Source organism: Carassius gibelio, chromosome A7, assembly GCF_023724105.1.
Source record: "Carassius gibelio isolate Cgi1373 ecotype wild population from Czech Republic chromosome A7, carGib1.2-hapl.c, whole genome shotgun sequence".
NCBI classification, from domain to species: domain Eukaryota; kingdom Metazoa; phylum Chordata; class Actinopteri; order Cypriniformes; family Cyprinidae; genus Carassius; species Carassius gibelio.
Genome location: NC_068377.1, coordinates 29,394,923 through 29,415,135, shown reverse-complemented (window position 1 = coordinate 29,415,135; position 20,213 = coordinate 29,394,923). Strand labels below are relative to the sequence as shown.

The 20,213-nt window shown below is 36.9% G+C and overlaps 3 protein-coding genes, 1 long non-coding RNA gene and 6 other non-coding genes across 14 annotated transcripts in view; 9 read left to right on the top strand and 1 right to left on the bottom strand.

Moving 5' to 3' along the window:
- Positions 1 to 151: 151 nt before the first annotated feature.
- Positions 152 to 5,839, top strand: LOC128017104 (uncharacterized). 2 transcript variants are annotated; one of them, XM_052602299.1, is made up of 6 exons: positions 153 to 209; positions 1,466 to 1,572; positions 1,666 to 1,824; positions 3,074 to 3,116; positions 3,239 to 3,896; positions 5,044 to 5,839. In XM_052602299.1, the coding sequence occupies exons 5-6, from the start codon at positions 3,282 to 3,284 to the stop codon at positions 5,194 to 5,196; spliced, it is 768 nt and encodes a 255-aa protein (XP_052458259.1). In that variant the 5' UTR covers positions 153 to 209; positions 1,466 to 1,572; positions 1,666 to 1,824; positions 3,074 to 3,116; positions 3,239 to 3,281; the 3' UTR covers positions 5,197 to 5,839. The 2 variants fall into 2 exon arrangements, with proteins under 2 accessions (XP_052458260.1, XP_052458259.1); XM_052602300.1 differs by lacking the exon at positions 3,074 to 3,116 and having other exon boundaries at positions 152 to 209.
- Positions 5,840 to 6,733: 894 nt separating this feature from the next.
- The window catches only part of LOC128017103 (uncharacterized), a 148,841-nt gene continuing 135,361 nt past the window's right edge, over positions 6,734 to 20,213 (top strand). The window contains exons 1-12 of one of the 2 annotated variants that reach the window (XR_008184367.1): positions 6,734 to 6,788; positions 7,264 to 7,299; positions 8,780 to 8,829; positions 9,009 to 9,057; positions 9,236 to 9,307; positions 9,482 to 9,531; positions 9,721 to 9,745; positions 9,978 to 10,006; positions 10,249 to 10,297; positions 10,697 to 10,731; positions 10,965 to 11,024; positions 11,202 to 11,333. This is a non-coding gene — a long non-coding RNA (uncharacterized LOC128017103). Of the gene's footprint in view, positions 6,789 to 7,263; positions 7,300 to 8,779; positions 8,830 to 9,008; positions 9,058 to 9,235; positions 9,308 to 9,481; positions 9,532 to 9,720; positions 9,746 to 9,977; positions 10,007 to 10,248; positions 10,298 to 10,696; positions 10,732 to 10,964; positions 11,025 to 11,201; positions 11,377 to 20,213 lie in introns of those variants that run through there. The other variant, XR_008184366.1, reaches the window with a different exon arrangement.
- Positions 9,349 to 9,413, top strand: LOC128017951 (small nucleolar RNA SNORD29). The gene has a single exon (XR_008184642.1). It is a non-coding gene; the product is annotated as a small nucleolar RNA SNORD29 (small nucleolar RNA).
- LOC128017952 (small nucleolar RNA SNORD30) lies at positions 9,834 to 9,905 on the top strand. Its single transcript, XR_008184643.1, has one exon. It is a non-coding gene; the product is annotated as a small nucleolar RNA SNORD30 (small nucleolar RNA).
- On the top strand, positions 10,053 to 10,179 carry LOC128017956 (small nucleolar RNA SNORD22). The gene has a single exon (XR_008184647.1). It is a non-coding gene; the product is annotated as a small nucleolar RNA SNORD22 (small nucleolar RNA).
- Positions 10,341 to 10,409, top strand: LOC128017953 (small nucleolar RNA SNORD31). Its single transcript, XR_008184644.1, has one exon. It is a non-coding gene; the product is annotated as a small nucleolar RNA SNORD31 (small nucleolar RNA).
- LOC128017954 (small nucleolar RNA SNORD31) lies at positions 10,776 to 10,844 on the top strand. Its single transcript, XR_008184645.1, has one exon. It is a non-coding gene; the product is annotated as a small nucleolar RNA SNORD31 (small nucleolar RNA).
- Positions 11,070 to 11,136, top strand: LOC128017955 (small nucleolar RNA SNORD31). The gene has a single exon (XR_008184646.1). It is a non-coding gene; the product is annotated as a small nucleolar RNA SNORD31 (small nucleolar RNA).
- Positions 11,794 to 15,252, bottom strand: arl2 (ADP-ribosylation factor-like 2). The gene is made up of 5 exons (XM_052602292.1): positions 15,044 to 15,252; positions 14,729 to 14,839; positions 12,425 to 12,587; positions 12,167 to 12,247; positions 11,794 to 12,079 (listed from the first exon to the last, which is right to left on the bottom strand). The coding sequence occupies exons 1-5, from the start codon at positions 15,106 to 15,108 to the stop codon at positions 11,945 to 11,947; spliced, it is 555 nt and encodes a 184-aa protein (XP_052458252.1). The 5' UTR covers positions 15,109 to 15,252; the 3' UTR covers positions 11,794 to 11,944.
- On the top strand, positions 15,403 to 19,794 carry LOC128017100 (basic leucine zipper transcriptional factor ATF-like). 3 transcript variants are annotated; one of them, XM_052602294.1, is made up of 4 exons: positions 15,403 to 15,494; positions 17,723 to 17,811; positions 18,135 to 18,239; positions 19,034 to 19,794. In XM_052602294.1, exons 2-4 carry the CDS (start codon positions 17,734 to 17,736, stop codon positions 19,370 to 19,372), a joined length of 522 nt encoding a protein of 173 aa, XP_052458254.1. In that variant the 5' UTR covers positions 15,403 to 15,494; positions 17,723 to 17,733; the 3' UTR covers positions 19,373 to 19,794. The 3 variants fall into 3 exon arrangements, with proteins under 3 accessions (XP_052458254.1, XP_052458253.1, XP_052458255.1); XM_052602293.1 differs by having other exon boundaries at positions 15,431 to 15,494; positions 17,712 to 17,811; XM_052602295.1 differs by lacking the exon at positions 15,403 to 15,494 and having other exon boundaries at positions 17,256 to 17,811; positions 19,043 to 19,794.

Here is a 20,213-nt window from a genome sequence, read left to right as displayed (position 1 = left end):
AGAGCCGTTGTTAACTGAGAAGATGGGCCAATAAACGCTGAAAATTAACGTGATTTGCGCATCTTCTCTATTAACAACGGCTCTGTGTAGTAACAGCTGCTCTATGTGAAATCAGGCACCTGATGGAATTAATCGCTGATTAGAAAACCGGCTTTACTGAGGAGATACGCATAACGATCGGCCGATCGTGATCGGAGCACCTCTAATCAGTAAGTTGTATTTATAGATATATATTTATATGTATATATATAGATTAGAAATGTAGTTGTTTAGGTTTGCTTTATAACCCATTATGTCTGCTGTCCCATGTCTCTGTTACCTTCATTCTGGTGTACTTGTCTTATGTCTTCACATAAAGTCTTACAGTCTAAGACAGTTAGTTGTGTTTTGTTTGTTTTTTCACTGATACATAGAGGAAATAAAATAGGTCAGATATGGTGTCTATTTATGCCATTAACAATCTTTGTTGAATCACAATGGTGTGCTTATCTTTAATCCAGTTGCATGTTGTGTACGTGGCACTGGTAAAGCTTCAGGTGACAAGAGTGTAAAGTGCAGATTATGTTTCTTGACCCCTTGAAAGCAAAGGGTGAAAACCAACAGAATTCTTATGCACATCATCATACTGGTGGTGATGTAGAAATGTAGATGGCACAAGAACGTAGCGGACAAGTTTGTCAGATTCAATGTGCTGGGAAAGTTTTCTATTTTATTGCTTTAGAAATCTACACGTTTTACCGAATCCAAAATGTTAAGAATATAAGGATGTAAAGGTATCAAGCAGGAAGAGTTGGCTCTGTGCTAGTTCAAGTGAAGTGAGGTGGCCACCACTCAGTCAGAAGTTGTTTATGCAAAGTGCAAAAGTCTTGTCAGAAAATTTAGATTTTTAACAATATCTTGTAATCTATTAAAGACAGATGAGGTTGTTAATCTTGAATTTTTATATGCTTTGTTGACGCCATCAGCATTATTTATACTTTTTTTTTATAACCATGTTCGATGATGGAATTACTGGTGAAAAACTACATTACCATGATTCTGCAAAGAAATCTCAACCAATCAGAGAGTCACAAAATGCTAATATTGCCTACATAATAGAGTCAGTCTGCCTATGATTTCAAACTACTTAAATATTTGTGTATTATATGTACATTTTTTAAATAACCAACATCTTCCTGTAGCTTTTCATTTTTTTAAATCTAGAAGTTTTTTCATAAGGTTAGAAAATTCTTCAAGTGACTACTGATGTTTAAACCATTTTGAAGAACACATGAGAACCGAATACGGATCACACCGACATACAATTACATGCACTTTCTTAAGTATTACCCTGTATAGCAGACACTTAGTCTTAAAGGCCACACCTAATGCTTCCAGGTGTTTATTGCAATCTTTCTCTTTCCCTCACTGTCACTTTGGTATTTTGAGACCCCTATTTTACCCTCTTTATGTATTCCAACATCAGTTTGAGGGGGGAAATATTTGAAGCAGTATTCCTTTTTGGAAGCAGAATCCCTCCCATGTTTCCACCCAGTGAATAATCCCCAAAACACAGTTAAGAGTCCTGCTCAGGTGAGTCATTCAGTAACACTTTCAACAACTTGTGCAGTAAAACTTTGATACGGTTTGTTGAGTAGGTCTGAGTTGTCTGATTCTGTTCTTCAGTTAATTACACAGAAACCAAGAGAGAGAGGGGGAGGTATTAGTGTGCTTGAATGACGACAGGTTCAGACAGTGTGACGATTGTGTGTGTCAGAGTAAGGTGAGTAGAGCCCAGAACACAGCGAGCGAGTAAGAGCAGAGTCACGCGAAAACAACCAGCAGGTAAGTCAGCCTACACTGCTCTTGGGTTTGTTTTTATGTCTTATAATTCTGTTTATTTTTTTTTTATCCATTTTTCTGTAATTTATATTTTTTGCTTTGCATGTTCTTTTTTTCTTTAAATGTAAGAATATTTTTAAGCTTATTATAAAGCAAACTTGACATTTGGAAATGATAGTTCACACATAATATAAAATAAGACGTTTTCACAGACAAGGCTTAAGCCTAGTCCTGGACTAAAATGTAAATCTGAGTGGTTTCAACTGAAAGAAACTAGCACTGGCTGATCTTTAAAACATCTCACTGCCTTTGTTTTGTCTTAAGATGCACACCAGTAATGCTTTTTTCTAAGGTATAAAAATTACTTTAATGTCTTAATTGAACTATGGCTTTATCCTGGGTTAGGCTAAGCCCTGGCTATGAAACCGGGCCTATGTTTATGTAGTAATATTGGAAACATAGCTTGTTTGTGTGTAAATTATAATTTACAACACCAAATTATATATACTCCCATGATTAACTCTAAACAACTGAAGTTAGTCAATTCTTTTCTTTTCTTATCTTTCTTTTTTTTTATGCCACAAAACTTAACACAAAACTGAATTTTATAACACTTTCTAAGCAGAACTACAGCTTGTAATATAAGAGGACTGCACCATCAATACTGACCCATCATTTCCAAAAAGTTGAAATCGACAGCAGAGCATTTATATTTAAATTCTTAATATATCATGTATCATATCTTAAAAACGAAGTTCCCACACTGTATATGTAAGGTAAGTTATGGGCTTTACTAAAATGTTTATGTCATAAAATGTAAGTATAGCTTTTAATTTCATGTCCCATTTCATTCGTATTTCAGCTTTTCGTAAAATATTTGGAAAGTCCAGCTTAATGAACGTCCTAATATGAATAATATAGAAAACATGCAATAATGGCTGTTTAAACCTCTGCGCTGTATGACATATTTATGAGTGATTTTGAGTCACAGTCATCTGTCTTGGCACCAGCTAGACCAACTGTAGTCACAGTTAATGAGAGGCTGGAGTTCATCTTATCATAAAGTCATAAAGCAGAGAGTAGTCTGTCGTTTTAGGAGACACACTGTTCCTAAATAGGAACTCACTGATAGGCTGTACACAGAGAATGAACTTTGAACAGTGTGCCTATGATGACATGACAGATAAACACACAATAATGTGGGATGGAGGGGAGAGATAAAACTCAGGCCATGTAAATTTCATTTCGACAGTGGCCCGAGGAAGCTTGCTGCTCTTCTTCTTTTCTTTGATTGTGTAAGGACTTTTCTTTTGTATAGTCTCTCATGACAAATATATGGCTGATCTCTTCTCAGCATTTTAAACAGATGATCACCAGCACACGTCAATGTCATGTTTCCTTCTTCCTTCCTCTTTAGGTTTCAAAGACTGGATAAAGATTGCTCCTGAGTTCACAAGACCATGACTATCGGCAGGAGCTCCAAAAAGAACATGGCCCCTCGTTCTCCTCCTTTCCTGGACAAGGCTAGTGGATTCTATGGGCGCTTGGATGAAGTGTGTGGAGACGGTGTACAGAGAGAGACCACAGAAGAGCAGATAGGAACCTTGAACCGGAACAGCCAAGACAATAGGACAGCTCCGAGCTGGATAGAAGAGGATGATCATGTGGTTGATTTTAACCAGGGCATGATGGATGACGATGGGACCACTTTACTGAAGAGAAAGCCCAGCAGACTGAGTCGCCGCTGGAGCAGGATGAGCTCCAGGAAGGCAAAATATGATACATTTGCCTCAGAGAAAGAACTGGGTAAGGAGACCAATAAGTTCACCTCTGTTCATCTAAACCCAGAGGTGCCACCACCAGCATCCCAAACCCTGGAAAACAGCAGGGAACCAGAACCAACACTTGTCCATTTCTCCGCGAGGGAGCATGCTGACGACCAGATTCTGATCTCAGGGAAGAAGGAAGGAGAAGGGGAAATGGAAGACACAAAAAAAGGGAAGAAGCCAGAAGGCAAACATAACGGAGAGTCACTGGAAGTTGTAAAGAGAAACACTGTCAAGAATTATCGCAAGGTAAGATTTAGTTGCTAATAAGTGCTGGTCTAATTCATTTTAAAAAATTCCGGTACCGGAATAGAATGACATAAGGTTTTGTTGGCGGTTCCAACAGTCATTCCTCCGCCGAAATTCTTCCTCTGTACTGAAATACCCTGACTGCAACTGTGCTCTTTGGTGAATAAAAACATGCCCGTGAAAACGAATGACTCTAATGAGTCGGTTCTTTTTAGTGAATCAAACACAAACTGCTTACAACAACATACGAATTTCACTTGGTAATAATTTATTTGTGAATTAATCCGAAGTTAGTTCTGATAACTGATAATGCTCATGCATCATCCCAGTATCTAATTACAATATTTAACTCCTAGGGGTGTCCAAACTCAGTCCTGGAGGGCTGGTGTCCTGCAGAGTTTAACTACTGTAACTTGCCTCACCACACTTGCTTGAAATTTTCTAGTAATGCTAGTAAGACCTTGATTAGCTGGTTCAGGTGTGTTTAATTGGAGTTAAACTCTGCAGAACAATGTCCCTCCAGGACTGAATCTGGACACCCCTGTCCTAAGACCTTAATATTATTTGGAAGATCACTTGAGCAGGCACGGCTATAGTTACTCTGTAACCCGCTATGACTTGGAGGAGGATGATATTTTAGAGATATATAGAGACTTCTGGGGTAAAGTTCCTTTTCTGCATTGTGCAGAAATAAGAGGTCTTTTATCAGCCCTTAACTGTTTACATTTGCTGCAATATACCATGGTTGCCTCTCCTCTCCATCTCTCCACCCTACCTAAACAGTAATCGCTTATATATTTAATCCCACCCCCTTTTGCTATTAGTCATTTTTTGGTCCATCTGTTAAGTCACTGTCAGTTTTCTGTTTGCACTTACATGGTCAGAGTACAAACGCAAGTTATACAGGCACAACTCTTTTCAGTCACACACAAGGTGACCTTGGTTAAAGGAATGTCTGCGAATTACCAAACAACCCTGTCACCTCCATTCTATGTCCTCTAGTTCAACTAATAAGGGCACATTCTTTCTCTGTTAGAGCAATGACCCTGTAGAACTGAACAAACTTCTGATGTATGTACATATATAAAGGGTGTTGTTTTCTGTGATAAACTGGCTCGATCATTTATTGTCATTTTTCTACTTTAAGGCTGTGGACAGAGCTTTCCGTCGAGGATGGGAGACTTTCGTTGCCAATCTGTATAGTGTGACACTGACACCTATATCATCAAACTCTTCTTCATCCACAACATCAGACAAAAGTGAATTGAACAGGAATGGTGTTTTAGCAGAATTCAGATAATAGTAGAACAGACTGATTTGTATTTTCAACTTGATGAGTAATTCAAATTATTCATTTAAATGTGCACAAATATTGAATAATGCATGGTTGTTCTTGAATAAAACTGATACCCACTGATCATTATGTAACTTGACATGAAAGGTCAATATTTGAACTTTTTATCAATATATACATTTGTTATCACAGTGCTAAAGAGGCGTCTACTTGATCTTTGTTCCCTTTGTAAGGAAACATGAGGCCTATATGCTATTATGATCTGACATGGAAAGATCTTTTTTATTTGATGTGATAAAGTTTTTGAGCTGTGAACCGTAGCAGAGTTCCTGTACTTTGGATATGGGCATGTATTACAGTTTATGTACCAAAGGGTTAACTCTTAAAAAAAGAAAAAAAATTTGGGAGCTCATGGATTAAAAAAAAAAAGTAATCAACAGGTATCATCACTGGCAGTGAAGTGTATAAATAACTGAGCCAAGAGATGAAGTGAATATATTAATGTTTTTGGGACTTATTTATCTTCTAAAACTTGCTTGCTGAACCCAATTTCCTAATGTCATGTATTTGTTTGGTTTTGTTTTGTTTTAACAGCATCATGACGTCAAAGCAATGATAATAATTAAAAGGAAAAGTGAGACAAAATCAACCTGTGTTGCTTGATTCTGTTCTGCTGTACAAAAGTGTGGTTTCCCATAACCAAAATATATACCAAAATACATAAATGTATGACAAATATATGTTGCAAATAGAGAAGCTCAATGAAACATATTTTTTAAAATAGAAAATATATTTAGTTTCAACCCTCATATAAAAAATTACAAAAATATATTTCAGAATGTGACACTTGAATGTGTTTTCTCAGATTGAAAATATATAGGTCGACAAATAGGCTGGGTTGTCTGGGTAACCATGTATTCAGAAAATTTGCATATTATGGACAGTATACATACTACATAGATGTAGACTAGAGAGTAGTAACTGCTGTTCCGATTCCTACTTGTAATCTTGTATCGGTGCAGATATAATGCCATCTAGTGGTAAACATGAAGCTTAAAAAAACAATTATAATTTTCATCTCCTTTGTATTTTATCAAGCAACAAAACGCGGAAAGTTCTGCACCTATATGTAGGCTTATGTGTGATACTCAGTGTGTTATACATTGTCATACGTTCAAATTAGTAAAATGGAGGACCTCTTAGCACTAATTTAACTCTGGACATTTTTCATTTATAATTAATGTCATTGTCACTGAAACCTTGAATAACTATTAGACACGATTAACTTTGTTTCACAGAAAATATTACAGTCCCCCACTCCATGACTGTGATTAATCGGCTGCTTTTATTTTTTATTTTTTTGCTGTAGAATATGTATTCTATGCACTAGAATAACATATTTTTTACATACATTTTGTGCAGCTATAATTTATGAATCACATTTATTAATTACTTTTTTTTTTTAAAGGCTAGCGCTTTTAAGTGTAATCCAGTAACCTCATTGGTTGTTTTTAAAAAAGGGCGTGGACATGACACGTGAGAAGAATAAAAGGCGCCGAGACCTTCCTGTCCTCCATTTTGGTGCAGCTTCTCCACTGGTAAGGTGTTTGATAATATTGTCATTACGTTACATGTCCTGTGGTTGTTCAGCGTTTTATTTCGCCTTCTTCAAAGGAGACCTACGTTATAAATATATTTCCTCCTTTTCTGTCTTAATATGCATTTAAAGGTTTATTTCAGTTCGTGAAGCAAACTTCTAGGTGTTTCGGTTCCGTTGGCCCATGTGCCTCTGGTGTTTATCTGAAACCATCCTGGCTTACTTTCTGCTCGCATTAAAACGGTCCCATTATTATCAAAGTTGATTTGCTACTATAGCAGAATCAAGCCATATTTACTACTGGTTTGCTCTTTTTAAGACTTCGTCGAGATCTCTCAATGATGATAACTTTCACAGACCTGTACTGAAATAATGTGATTGCACTTTATTTATCTGAGGAGTGGTCTATGCGTTCACAGTGGCCTGGAAGCTTCAATGCAAACACGTGTCTTTAACTAGAGGTTTCTCTTTTGCAGACATGGCGACTCCGACGAGCATGGGCTCATGGGAAGGTGAGTTCTGGACTAGGGTACACTTTATAGTACTAGATCGATTGATATTTAATTTAAGCACAACTTCTTATGCGTGTACAATGCTGTATTTGCATTATTGGGTGCTTTTTAGAGGCCGGATTGAGCCACGTGTGGACCTGATTGACATTAAGGAATTCCGTGAACTAAAACTTTAACTATTATCAATTAAGAACTTTTAAGAGTTTAACTGAAGTGACATGGGGGTGGGTGTTTATGGCAAAATGTAAAAATAAATAAAATCAGGAAAATCATGATTTCATCAATTCCATTTCCATTCTTTTTTGCAAGTTTTCTGAGCATTACAGCCACACCATTTTCCATATTTTAAAAACTGATTTATAAACTGATAAAATGATGGCAGACTATGGCTTTGCGATTTTATTCGGTAATTATCACAATATAATTTTCCTTTAAAATGGAGTAGTTTGATAAATGTTAAGTTTATGCGGCAAAAGCGGAACAAAACTCATTTGCACTATGAATGTAGTATGTATTTGTAGTCCATAGCATTTGTGCATTTATACAGCGGGTTTTTAAAATACGGTTTCATACACAATACAAACTGTATTCACCTTGGTACTGAGGTGCTATGTGTGTTTCGAACTCTGACTTAAATGCATGCCACAATAGAAGACCAATGCCTAATGTAAAGTAGTCTAACTTTTTTTTTTTTTTTTTTTTTTTTTTTTTATAAACTGATTTTGATAATGAACGCTTACCTCTACATTCTAACTCGAGCCACTATCAAATGTGCATTTATAAGAGACAAAAAGTGGTTTAACATTATCATCTAACCCTAATTGGTTTCTTGATTTAAAGCGAATTCGTTCATTAGACTGTGCAGAAACAAATGCTGCTTTTTTTTTTTTTTTAAATTTTTATAAAATAATGAATGGTCTGGTTTCTACAGCTTCCACTTTGGAGTGGAAAATCTGGCTTTAAACTTGAAAGTTGATAATGATCTCTTTGAATTTGTTATAAACTAAACCCATTACATGTTATGAATAAACATAATATACAGGTAAAACAAGCAGTGCTTTTCAGGTTCAGTAGGTGTATTTGGCAATCGCATTCTAGAAACGGAATGAACAAATACTTAAATTATACACTTCACTGTATAGAAGCATGTTGATATTGTGATATCTTAATCATTCACCATCAAAACTCCTGTTATGGCACACCCCTAATCTTCCACCTATGGTTTAGTCCTGAATTATGGTCCACCACACCCAAGAAGTATCTGCAGCATTTGTTTGCTGAGTTTGTGAATGGATAGACATCCAGTGCTACTGTGATGACTTCTGAATTCTCTCTTCCTGAATTGCTTTGATGTAACCGTTCTAACCTGAGTAGCATTGGACATCTAGCACACACTGACTAGCATTTATTTTGTTAGTTCAAGTCATGTTTGTGAATGCAGGCACCTATATAAAAAATAAATAAAACATTTGTTTTGCAGCTTTTGTGCAGGCTTCTGGGATGAGTAGTCCGAAATCCGTTAAATTCAAGGTAATCCTTTCAAGTGTTGAGGTCCTCAATTTAAGACTGAACAATTAGATGATGATTTCAAAGACAAGCATATGTCTGAATTCCATTGATGTTTGCCTTTTTATTCTGACCTGGTCCAGATGTTGAGTGTCTAGTCGCCTCCTTATTATGGTTTTTAATTGTTTTGTTCTGCTTTAAAGGCTCCCTCACATGAACACGGAGGGCATGGTGACCATAGATATTGTATTGGTAAGTGTATTTTAATAAAAAAATAAAATTAAACCAATCTGAAATGATTAACCTTTCATATCTAAACTGGACGACATTTGTCATATGGCATTCTAGTCACCAAAGTATGATCAGACTGTATAGTGCTTGTTTTTGAACCGCTGGCTGCTTTCTGTGCTTATGCCTGTAACTTTTCTAGATCATCCCGCTCTGTCTTGGTGACCATGGTGCAGCTAGGTAGTGATGGAACAAGGACCTGCAACTCTCTTAGGTACTTTGGTTCAACTTTTTAAAATGCCGTATTTTGCTCCGTCTCGGTGATGAAGATACTTAGCTCACTTTGACCCGATGTGAAAAGTTACGAACATCTGAGAGATTTAGTGGATGTTTATCATTCTGATTTGGCACATGCCGGTGTCTGACATTGTTCCTCTTTTCTTGACAGGACTGTTATTTGTCCAAAACTAAGAGGATCATGTCCTTTGGTGGTACTAGGTAAGGTTACTTGCTCCTGTCTGCTGATTTAACTCCCTGTAACTGATGATGATTATCCTTTTGGAATCTCGTTCGTCTGAAATCCTGTTGATAAATCTTTATTACTGAAGTTACAATACATGATTCCCCTACATTTTCAATGCTTTTTGTATCTGAAGTGACACTCTGATTGGTTTTCTGTCCTAAAAGGTTGCTTACCTGAAGTACTCAGCAGGTAAGAATATGTATTTCTCTTGACACATTCCATTGAAATGGTCCCTTTTTAGTTAACTTGCACCACTCAGTGCTCTAGTCCATCTGTAACGGGTGATGATTATCTTTTTGGAATCTCGTTCGTCTGAAGCCCTGCTGACAAATTAAGATTACTGATGTTACAGATTTGGCATCTGTGTCTCTGCATTTGTGTAGCTCTCCCATCTTAATATTTTTTTTTTTTTTACCTACAGGTGGCACATCTGATATGAAAGCTTCACAGGTGAGCATTGTGTACCTAATGTACAAAGTGACCCCTATTGCAGCTTGTTCTTTTATGTAACTTGCACATGTCTTATGCCCGGTGTCAATACCAGAACCTGAAAAGGTGAACCCACTGGTGTTGCCTGGGTAACAAGGGGATGACTTGTTGGGGTTACCAACAGTCTGAGAAGAACTAGATTTAGTATGGATTAGTTTTCCTTTACAATTGTTTCCTAAGTTTTTCTCACTGATTCCTTGTAGGACTACAGTGGATTCTTGAAGTTCTTCCCCCTTGAGTGTACTGCAGCTGGTATGTATTTAGTATTTTCAGGTTGTTACATGTGAGCTAGCCTAGTAGGTGTGATGACTGATTTACCGCCCCAGTCTGATCAATCTGACTGAATGGTACCCTCTGACCTCAGTAATGGCTTTCAGTTGAAATTTCTGCTTGCTAAACTTTTTTTTTTTTTTTTTTTAAAGGTGTCCTATGACATTGCTAAAAAGTGTTTGTTATGTTTATGCAGTTTAAAGTTCAATACAAATCATTGTAAAGCAACTTTACAGAGTTAAGGATTTGCAGTACTTAGTAGCTTGTCATTAGTGAATTATGGGGATGGACAATAAGGGAATGACTTATTTACCAACTGTCTAATAATGACTAGCTCTAGCATAAATTTAAGAGTTCTTTATTATTCTTGTTTCCTTGCAGGACTACAATGTCTTCCCTTGAGTGTACTGCAGCTGGTATGTATTTAGTATTTTCAGGTTGTTACACGTGAGCTAGCCTAGTAGGTGTGATGACTGATTTACCGCCCCAGTCTGATTTCTCTGACTGAATGGTACCCTTCTGACCCTACCCTTTGCACTGTTGATTTGAAAAGTATAAGAGTTGTGACAACTGCCTCAGGCTGAAAAGTCAGGATGGCTTGATACCTCTCTGATCCGTAATGTCTGTTTTCCCTTTATTTTTCTTTTAGTTGTTGCTACTGTCCCTCCAGGTTGCCCCATTGTCACTTGGTTTGCTGGTGATCTTGAAGGTTTGTATTTTGTATCCACTTTTGACCGTAGTTAGTTTATTAGTAGTTTTTAATGATGACATTTATCGCCCCAGTCTGATGTGTAATGACTGACTGATATTTCTGATAAATGTAGAAGTTTTTAAAGGTACGGATTGAAGAGACTTTTTTTACTTATGCTGTCTTTATCCCCCTTAGGTCATGTAAGCTGCATCCGAGAAGTTGAACTGACACCGATGGATGTCCTTGTACTGTGCATCTGCTGAACCGAAGCAGATTGAATGAATGGTGTTATCGATGGACACCTATAAATTCAATGTTTTTCCTTTTGTATTCCCTTCCAAAGATGCTTGTTAAATAAATGGCTTTATGGAATTTGTAGTTTCCAATGCAGTTGTGTCGGAGTCTCCCCTTTTACATCCACATCTTTATTGAGGGAACTTAATTTTTCTAAATGGAAAGTGACCATTTGCAGTAAAATTCAGTTTGTAGTGCTTTAGGCATCATAAAAATGTGCAATGTGTGCACCTACAATATATACAGCTTTACTGTCGGTAGGTGAAGTTCAACACTTGACGCATTTAATAGAAGTAATGTTCATGGTTTTAAGGTAAGCTTAAAGTCAAGAAGGGTGGAGCCAGACCTATAATTCATAAAACGGAATGAAAGCCCAGGTACCAGATTGGTTGAGGCAGAATTAAGTATTCTTGGTGTAAAGTAACTTAATAGCTGCACACTTGTAGCTAGTGTATGGTTCAACCACTTGTAACAAGGAAAACTTCAAAATGGCTTCCATCAAGCAAACAGGATTTATTGGTGAGCTCTCAAAAACACAGTTGGTAGTACAGCTACTTAGACATCCTCAAACATTTGAAACGCACTTTCAGTCCAACAGGAACAATTTTTTTTTTTCTGTCCATCTCCAAAATGTTAAAAGTCCATCAGTCAGATGTGAAGATCCGTGCTGCTATATCATCAAGTAGCCAGTCCACACCTGTTAGCAGGTTCTCCCCAGTCACAGCACTGCATCCCACAATGCACCAGTGATGGGTCTTAATGTCATCAAGGGCTAAAACCTGGACAAAATGAAGAAAGCCTAGTCACATATTCCTCTAACCACAAGGCAGTTTCATTAAAATGTCCCCGTTTAAGATAAGACTCACCTCTCGAATTCCATCTTTTGATAAAGCACCTGGTAGGTCCTGCTTGTTTGCAAAAACTAACAGAGTGGCTCCTCCTAATCGCTATTTCGGAGAAATGCAGTGTAATTAACATTTTATTTAACAACACATGCTTGATTGGAAACTGTAGCCTATTGTCATTTGTTTAATAAAAGATGCTTAGTAAACAAATGTCAAAATCTAACCATTTCATTTATTTAAACTGTAACATTGTCAAAGTAAAGATATTGGTCCTCTCACCTCCTCTAGTAATAAAGTACTCAGCTCTTTCCTGCAGTCCTCCAGTCTTAATCTGTCAGCGCTGTCCACGACCCACACCAGTCCATCTGTACTCTCAAAATAATTCCTCCAGTAAGATCTCAAGGACTTTTGACCACCAACATCCCAGATATTCAGCTTAAACCTAGTTTCCAAGTGAAGAAAACGAGAAACATAATTATTTGAAATTTATCACAGCAATATTGATAAAAAGCATGTATATTTGTACATTTTCTTAAACATATATACCAATATCATCCAATATCATCAAAAAGTTGATTTCACTAATTCCATTCAAAAAGTGAAAATTTTATATTTATTCATTAAACACAGACCGATATTTTTCAAATATTTATTTCTTTTAATTTTTAATGATTATAACTGACAACTAAGGAAAATCCCAAATTCAGTATCTCAGGAAATTAGAATATTTTGAAAAGGTTCAATATTGAAAACACCTGGTGCCACACTCTAATCAGCTAATTAACTCAAAACACTGCAAAGGCCTCTAAATGGTCTCAGTCTAGTTCTGTAGGCTACTAAATCATGGGCAAGACTGCTGACTCGACAGTTGTCCAAAAGACGACCACTGACACCTTGCACAAGGAGGGCAAGACACAAAAGGTCATTGCAAAAGAGGCTGGCTGGTCAAAGAGCTCTGTGTCCAAGCACATTAATAGCGAGGCGAAGGGAAGGAAAAGATGTGGTAGAAAAGAAAAAGTGTGCAAGCAATAGAGATAACGGCACCCTTGAGAGGATTGTGAAACAAAACCCATTCAAAAATGTGGGGAAGATTAACAAAGAGTGGACTGCAGCTGGAGTCGGTGCTTTAAGAACCATAATGCACAGAAGTATGCAAGACCTGGGTTTCAGCTGTCGCATTCCTTGTGTCAAGCCACTTTTGAACAACAGACAGCATCGGAAGCGTCTCGCCTGGGCTAAAGACAAAAAGGACAGGACTGCTGCTGAGTTGTCGATAGTTATGTTCTCTGATGAAAGTAAATTTTGCATTTCTTTTGGAAATCAGGGTCCCAGATTCTGGAGGAAGAGAGGAGAGTCACACAATCCACGTTGCATAAGGTACAGTGTAAAGTTTCCACAGTCAGTGATGGTTTGGAGTGCCATGTCATCTGCTGGTGTTGGTCCACTGTGTTTTCTGAGGTCCAAGGTCAAGGCAGCCGTATACCAGGATGTTTTAGAGCACTTCATGCTTCCTGCTGCTGACCAACTTTATGGAGATGCAGATTTCATTTTCCTACAGGACTTGGCTCCTGCACACAATGCCAAAGCTACTAGTACCTGGTTTAAGGACCATGGTATCGCTTTTCTTAATTGGCCAGCAAACTCGTCTGACCTTAACCCCATAGAAAATCTATGGGGTATTGTGAAGAGGAAGATGGGATATGCCAGACCCAACAATGCAGAAGAGCTGAAGGCCACTATCAAGCAACCTGGGCTCTCATAACACCTGAGCAGTGCCACAGACTGACCGACTCCATGCCACACCGCATTGCTGCAGTAGTAATTCAGGCAAAAGGAGCCCCAACTAAGTATTGAGTGCGGTACATGCTCATACTTAGGGAAGTCGTGGCTAAATGGTTAGAGAGTCAGACTGGCAATCGAAAGGTTGTGAGTTTGAGTCTCGGGCCAGCAGGGATTGTAGGTGGGGGGGGGGAGTGCATGTACAGTTCTCTCTCCACCTTCAATACCCTGACTTAGGTGCCCTTGAGCAAGGCACCAAACTCCCAACTGCTCCCCGGACGCCACATCATAAATGGCTGCCCACTGCTCCGGGTGTGTGTTCACTGCTCTGTGTGTGTGCACTCAGGATGGGTTAAATGCAGAGCACAAATTCTGAGTATGGGTCACCATACTTGGCTGAATGTCACGTCACTTTCACTTTACTTATCATATTCATACTTTTCAGTTGGCCAAGACTTCTAAAAATTATTTATTTGTATTGGTCTTAAGTAATATTCAAATTTTCTGGGATACTGATTTTGGGATTTTCCTTAGTTGTCAGCTATAATCCTCAAAATTACAAGAAATAATTAACATAATAACATTTGAAATCTATCTGTCTGTGTGCAATGAATGAATATAATATGCAAGTTTAACTTTCTGAATGGAATTAATGAAATAAATCTACTTTTTGATGATATTCTAAATTATTTGACCAGCACCTGTATACCCATTTTAACGTTTCATTAAGAGTTAGCATCTTATCATACCCTTAACTTATAGATGCATCATGGGTGAACTCATCTCTAACACAACCAGGCTTACCCTCTGTGCTCGAGTGTCTTTATGTTGAAGCCTAATGTTGGAGAGATCGTGCTGACATCCTCACCGTTGAATTTCTTTAGGATGGTTGTTTTTCCAGCATTGTCAAGACCCCTATAACAGAAAGGATAGGGACCCACAAGTCTTTAGCATTACAAGGAATAAAAACATTACACTTAACGAGCCTTGTTTGAGTAATCGACGTTCGTGAGTAGTATGTACTTTATTAAAAATAAAAACGGCGGCTTCAAAAGAATATTGTTTTCTAGGTTATTATATGAATGCATTTGAATTCAGTTCTGTGGGAAGTTAGCTTACAGCATTAGTAGACGCATTTCACGCTCCTTGTGCTTCATCTTCTTTAAGATCGTCAGTAAACCCATCGTGAACGTTTCAGTGTAAAACCCTAAACTGACTTTAACTAGAAATCAAACGTTAACTATTTAGGCACGTAAAATAATTTGCTAAATAAAAATCACATGCGTGATACTGGAAACAAGGAAGTGTTTCTGTGAGATGACACAACACATTGAACTATGATTGGTTTGAGAGTGCGTAGAGATGGAGTTGACGAAATATGATTGGTTCCTTCAACTGTCATTCATACTTGGGCTTTTTTTCTATTGGCTACGGAGAACCGCGGTAAGGGCATGTCTTTCTTTCCGATGGGTGAAGAAAGTTGTCAACACCAGTCGTTTCTATAGCAGCGCCCCCTTTTGTGCACTTTCCAAACTTGTGAGCTGAACTCCACCGAAAAATACTTCTTAAAGTAAGTTGATCTCACTCAGTTTTGTCTGTGTGGTTATATTATCGGTTGGCCAGCTATGCTACCTTTATCCTCTTTTTAGTTGTGTAAGATGGGGGAAGATGATGCTTCAGCCAATGTGTTACTATAAAAAAAAATAATGGAAACAGTTGCTAATTTAGTTGTTATAGCACAAAATGTAAAATCTCAAATGAGTGGTAAGATGGCCCCCCTATACCCGATAAACATTTACAGCAGGGATAGGCAACTTCGGTCCTGGAGGGCCACTGTCCTGCAGAGTTTAGCTCCAACCCTAATTAAACACACCTGAACAAGACAATCAGTGTTTTCGGGATTACTAGATCGATACAGGCAGGTGAGTTTTTATGAGGGCTGAAGATAAACTCTGCAGGATAGTGGCACTCCAGGACCGGAGTTGCCTATCCCTGATTTACATATTAAATTGCCCGTATTTTAACTTGAAGAGATGTCATAAAAGAAACACTATAAATTGCAAACTGTTAAACTATTAACCTATAGGTTTTAATGAAAGCAAAGATGTCTGAAATGTACTGGAAAATGTATAATAACCACATTAAACACAGTAAGTATGATGTTTAAAAATAATAACAACTAGTAGCCTAACAACGTGCCACTTGGAGCCTTCAGTGCCAGTTCTGGGGGAAAGTCATTTTATCCCAGGGATCTTTTTTTAAAATCGTTTTACATCAAAGTAAAAATTATAACTTTTACTCCACAAATCTAAAAACACTAATGTGTCCACAAATCCCTCATCAGAATCAGAATGAGCTTTATTGCCAGGTATGTTTACACATACGAGGAATTTGTTTTCATGACAGAAGCTCAGCAGTGCAACAGAATGATGGCAACAGAACAAAAAACACATAATAAAAGAATAAAAAATACAAATAAGTAGGCAATGAATGACAATAAATTTACAATTGTATGTGCAGGTATATTACAGTTATGTATGTACAGGTATATTATGTGCAAAAATGTAAGTACTATGTGTACACTCATGCACAAACACTTTGATATTCAACATAATACAATGTTATAGGTCACTTCAGAGACACACAATTAGATAGTATACCTCTATTTTTTTTGTTTTTTTGCCATCTATGGTCAAAAAAAGGTGAGGTAGGTATTATGTTGCCCCTTTGTACCCTATTTCTATTTAAAATGTAATGTTAGCTGCCAAATATTGTGTTCCCTAATTTAAGGATAGACTTTTACATTAAAGACAATAACAAGAACAACCACAGTGACATTAATACAGAGAACCATTGTATTGGTGATGATGAGGATGTTGAAGATCTCAGTGAAGAAGTGTATTGCAGCATAGTAAAGTCTGGCATTAACAATAATTAAAACATGTTATGTGGTACAGTCATCAGTTTATTATTTAGTTCTCATAAACAATAAAATGATGAATCACAAATACTGTGATCTATTATAAAGCATGTAATTGAACAGACTGTTTGTCAGTTGTTCTTAGGCTTTCATCGAAAGAAAAGTTTATTTTCACTAATTGTAGGACAGCCCCTAAAAGAAACCTTTACGGTAAATTATTTGTTTATTTAGCCTGTCTCAGTTTGTGTTTTCCCCGACTTGAACCTGCATGTCCGTATGTCTGCAGCAGATCCTTATCCATCAGCTGTAAATGCAGGTAATTGACTGTAAACATTGCCATTGCTCCCAGCAGATCCTTGATGCGGCTAAATATAGAAAATATTTTTAAAATGCTGGATTCCCTTTATTTGTTATATTAATAATGAAATGCCTTTAATAATTTAGCCTACATATACCACACAGTTACACCCGTCGGGACTTCCTGGTAGGATTTTCCAGTAAGCTATTTGTCAATGAAGAGCGGGAAATGAACAACCTAAATAAACTGGCAATACCGTGCCGGAAGCGATCTCCCGGCTCCGCTAACCAGACTATTTAAAATAATTCGAAACCGAAAACAGTCGAGTCCAGCCCTCTGTTGCGTCAGTCGATTCACAAAGCTATTGGCTCATTCTGCCGCCCACAGACAACATTAAAGACCTCAGAGCGGTTTAAATAATGACCACTGACAGCTGCTGCTTCAGGATTCTCTTAACGCGCTTACTTCTCAATTCGAGGAATTTGGTTCAATACGGAAATACTATCAAAGGCCACTTTATATCGAAAGTATACGTGCAAGCATTTTGTTCTGATTTAACTGTCTAAAAGCATTCGTGTAGGCTACTTGGAGATGCCAGCTGCCATCATGGACAACTTTGACCAGGGAAGTCCTTTCTCACAAAGTGATTCTCAAAGTCCTCATGATTGGGTATGAAGTGAATTCATTCATTTAAAATCATTTTACATTTTAATGTCATTTACATGTAATGTTTATTTTTCATGTAAATATAGTGCCGTTATTACAAGCAATAAACCAAATATATATATATATATATATATATATATATATATATATATATATATATATATATATATATATATATATAATATTTGTTATATTTAATATTATATATTTTTATCATTTGCTATTATTTGATATATAAATTAAAAATATTATTTGTTTATATATAAATTAATCTATATTTATATTATATATTGTAATTCACATATATGATCTGATGAATATCTTAGAGCATTCAGTCGGAGGACCACAGGCACCATCGGAGAGAAAAAAACAGAGATGCAGCTCGCAAGAGTCGCAGAAAACAGACAGAAAAGGCAGACTTGCTGCACGAGGTCAGTAGCAAATTGAAACCTTTGATTCTCTCTTGAATGAATGAATGGGTTCGGTTTGCTCTGTCCCTATTTATGTTATCTCCTCAAAGCCTTACTTGGTTGTGTACCTATACAGTATGTATCTTTCATTCACATTACTCATGTAAATTTATTTGTACGTTTTACTCTTTATTATTGTTTTTAGTCAGCTGCATAACCTGTACCCTTATAATTCTTTGGAATTATAAGGGTTCAGTGTAATTATGATAACTTTCCACAGAATGTGTATGTTTCTGTGGAGGATAATTTTAATTTGTGTTTGTTTAATGATTGCTTTGTAGTCTGTTTGTGTGTGGAGAAACATTAGTATTGCACAACCTTTCAGTACAGTGGAGGCATTTCTGGGAAACACAGGACAATTTACAGATTAGCTGCGCTAGTGCCAGATTAGTTATTTCAGTTTAACATCTGACATGTCATATACCTTCACTTTCACTTTCTCTTCAAATGATGTACAAATCTTGGACTTTCCCTTTTTATTCAGACAACTAATCGCATCTGAGATCCTTTCCAAAACTAACAAAACATGAGGAAGTCTGATATAAAATAAATAAATAAAGTCTGTAACGAGCTATGAATTTATTATGTGGGGAGTGCACTTCAGGTCAAATCTATTTTAAATAACTTTTTATTTCATTCCACTCACAACTACTCTATATTCAACCATGCCAGATTTTTTTCCCTTTGTAACTTTTGCTTTTCAGCTGAATTCATCTCAGTTTTGGACTGTTTATGGTTATTTATTTTTTACTTAGGAACTCCAGGCTCTAGAGCAGTCCAATGCCACATTCATAAAAGAAATTTCTGAGCTGAAGAAGGAGCTTCAACTCTACACCACAGCTTTGGAACAACATAAACCTCACTGCACTAAACTATGTCGATTTGAACCATCAGTTACTGTTACTGGAGGTCCGTCCACAGCTACACCCTCTACCTCAGATATCAAATTCAACATTGACCCAAACCTCTTGCCGGACCTGGCATTCTTACCAGAAAGTAATTCAGTGGACATATCTCTGACAGACCTCCTCGACAGTAGCGACTGGTGTTCTTGGGACTCAGTGAATGGGAACGGGTGCCTACAGCAGTTTTGAGGTTCTGTTCAGTCAGTTATGTTTTTATTTGATGACGAGGCTTACACACTACTGTATCCTGCAAACAGCTCTTTTTGTGGTCTTTAGATGCTAATGGTGCTAAAATCTCTGATCCATTAAGGTGTGAATATGTCGTTTAGTTTATTTAAACAATACTTACAGATGGCAAGAGTTAGTTTACAAGTAGCTATATTTTAGATACGGGCATTATTTTTGTTTATATGTAAGACCAAAGCCTAAACGTTGGGCTTAGTGATTGCATACTTTAATTCATTTTGAGTTGAAAATGTTCAGTTATTTCATAAATTATATTTTAAGAATTTCAAGAATTATTTTTTTAAAATATGGCCAGTGACACTCATTGTCGTGTAGATGTATGAATATATGCAAAATACTTTCAAGATTAAAGCAACTGTGTAGTTTTGTGTATTTTGGTGACTTTTGAGCCAGCTACAATTAAGTAAGTGGAATTTTCTTGTAAATATATCACTGTTGAAATTACAGTGGCTAGCTGTAAGCTACACTGTCTGCTCTTTTTGTGAAATTTCATACTCCCTGAACTTGCATATTCCCAGAGCAAACATTTGCGAAAGAGTGTGGGGTAAAACCAGAAGCTATTCACTTTATAAAAAGTCAGTACACCATCAAAATGATATTTTAAGGTAAAAACGGTACATATAGTTGCATTAATGTCTTACAAGATGAACTACACAACTTCTATGATTATGTGTATATATATATATATATATATATATATATATATATATATATGGCAATAACATCCAAACACATAGTGAAGCAGGAAGGAGAGTGAAAGATGAAAAAAAAAACAATCCAGAGT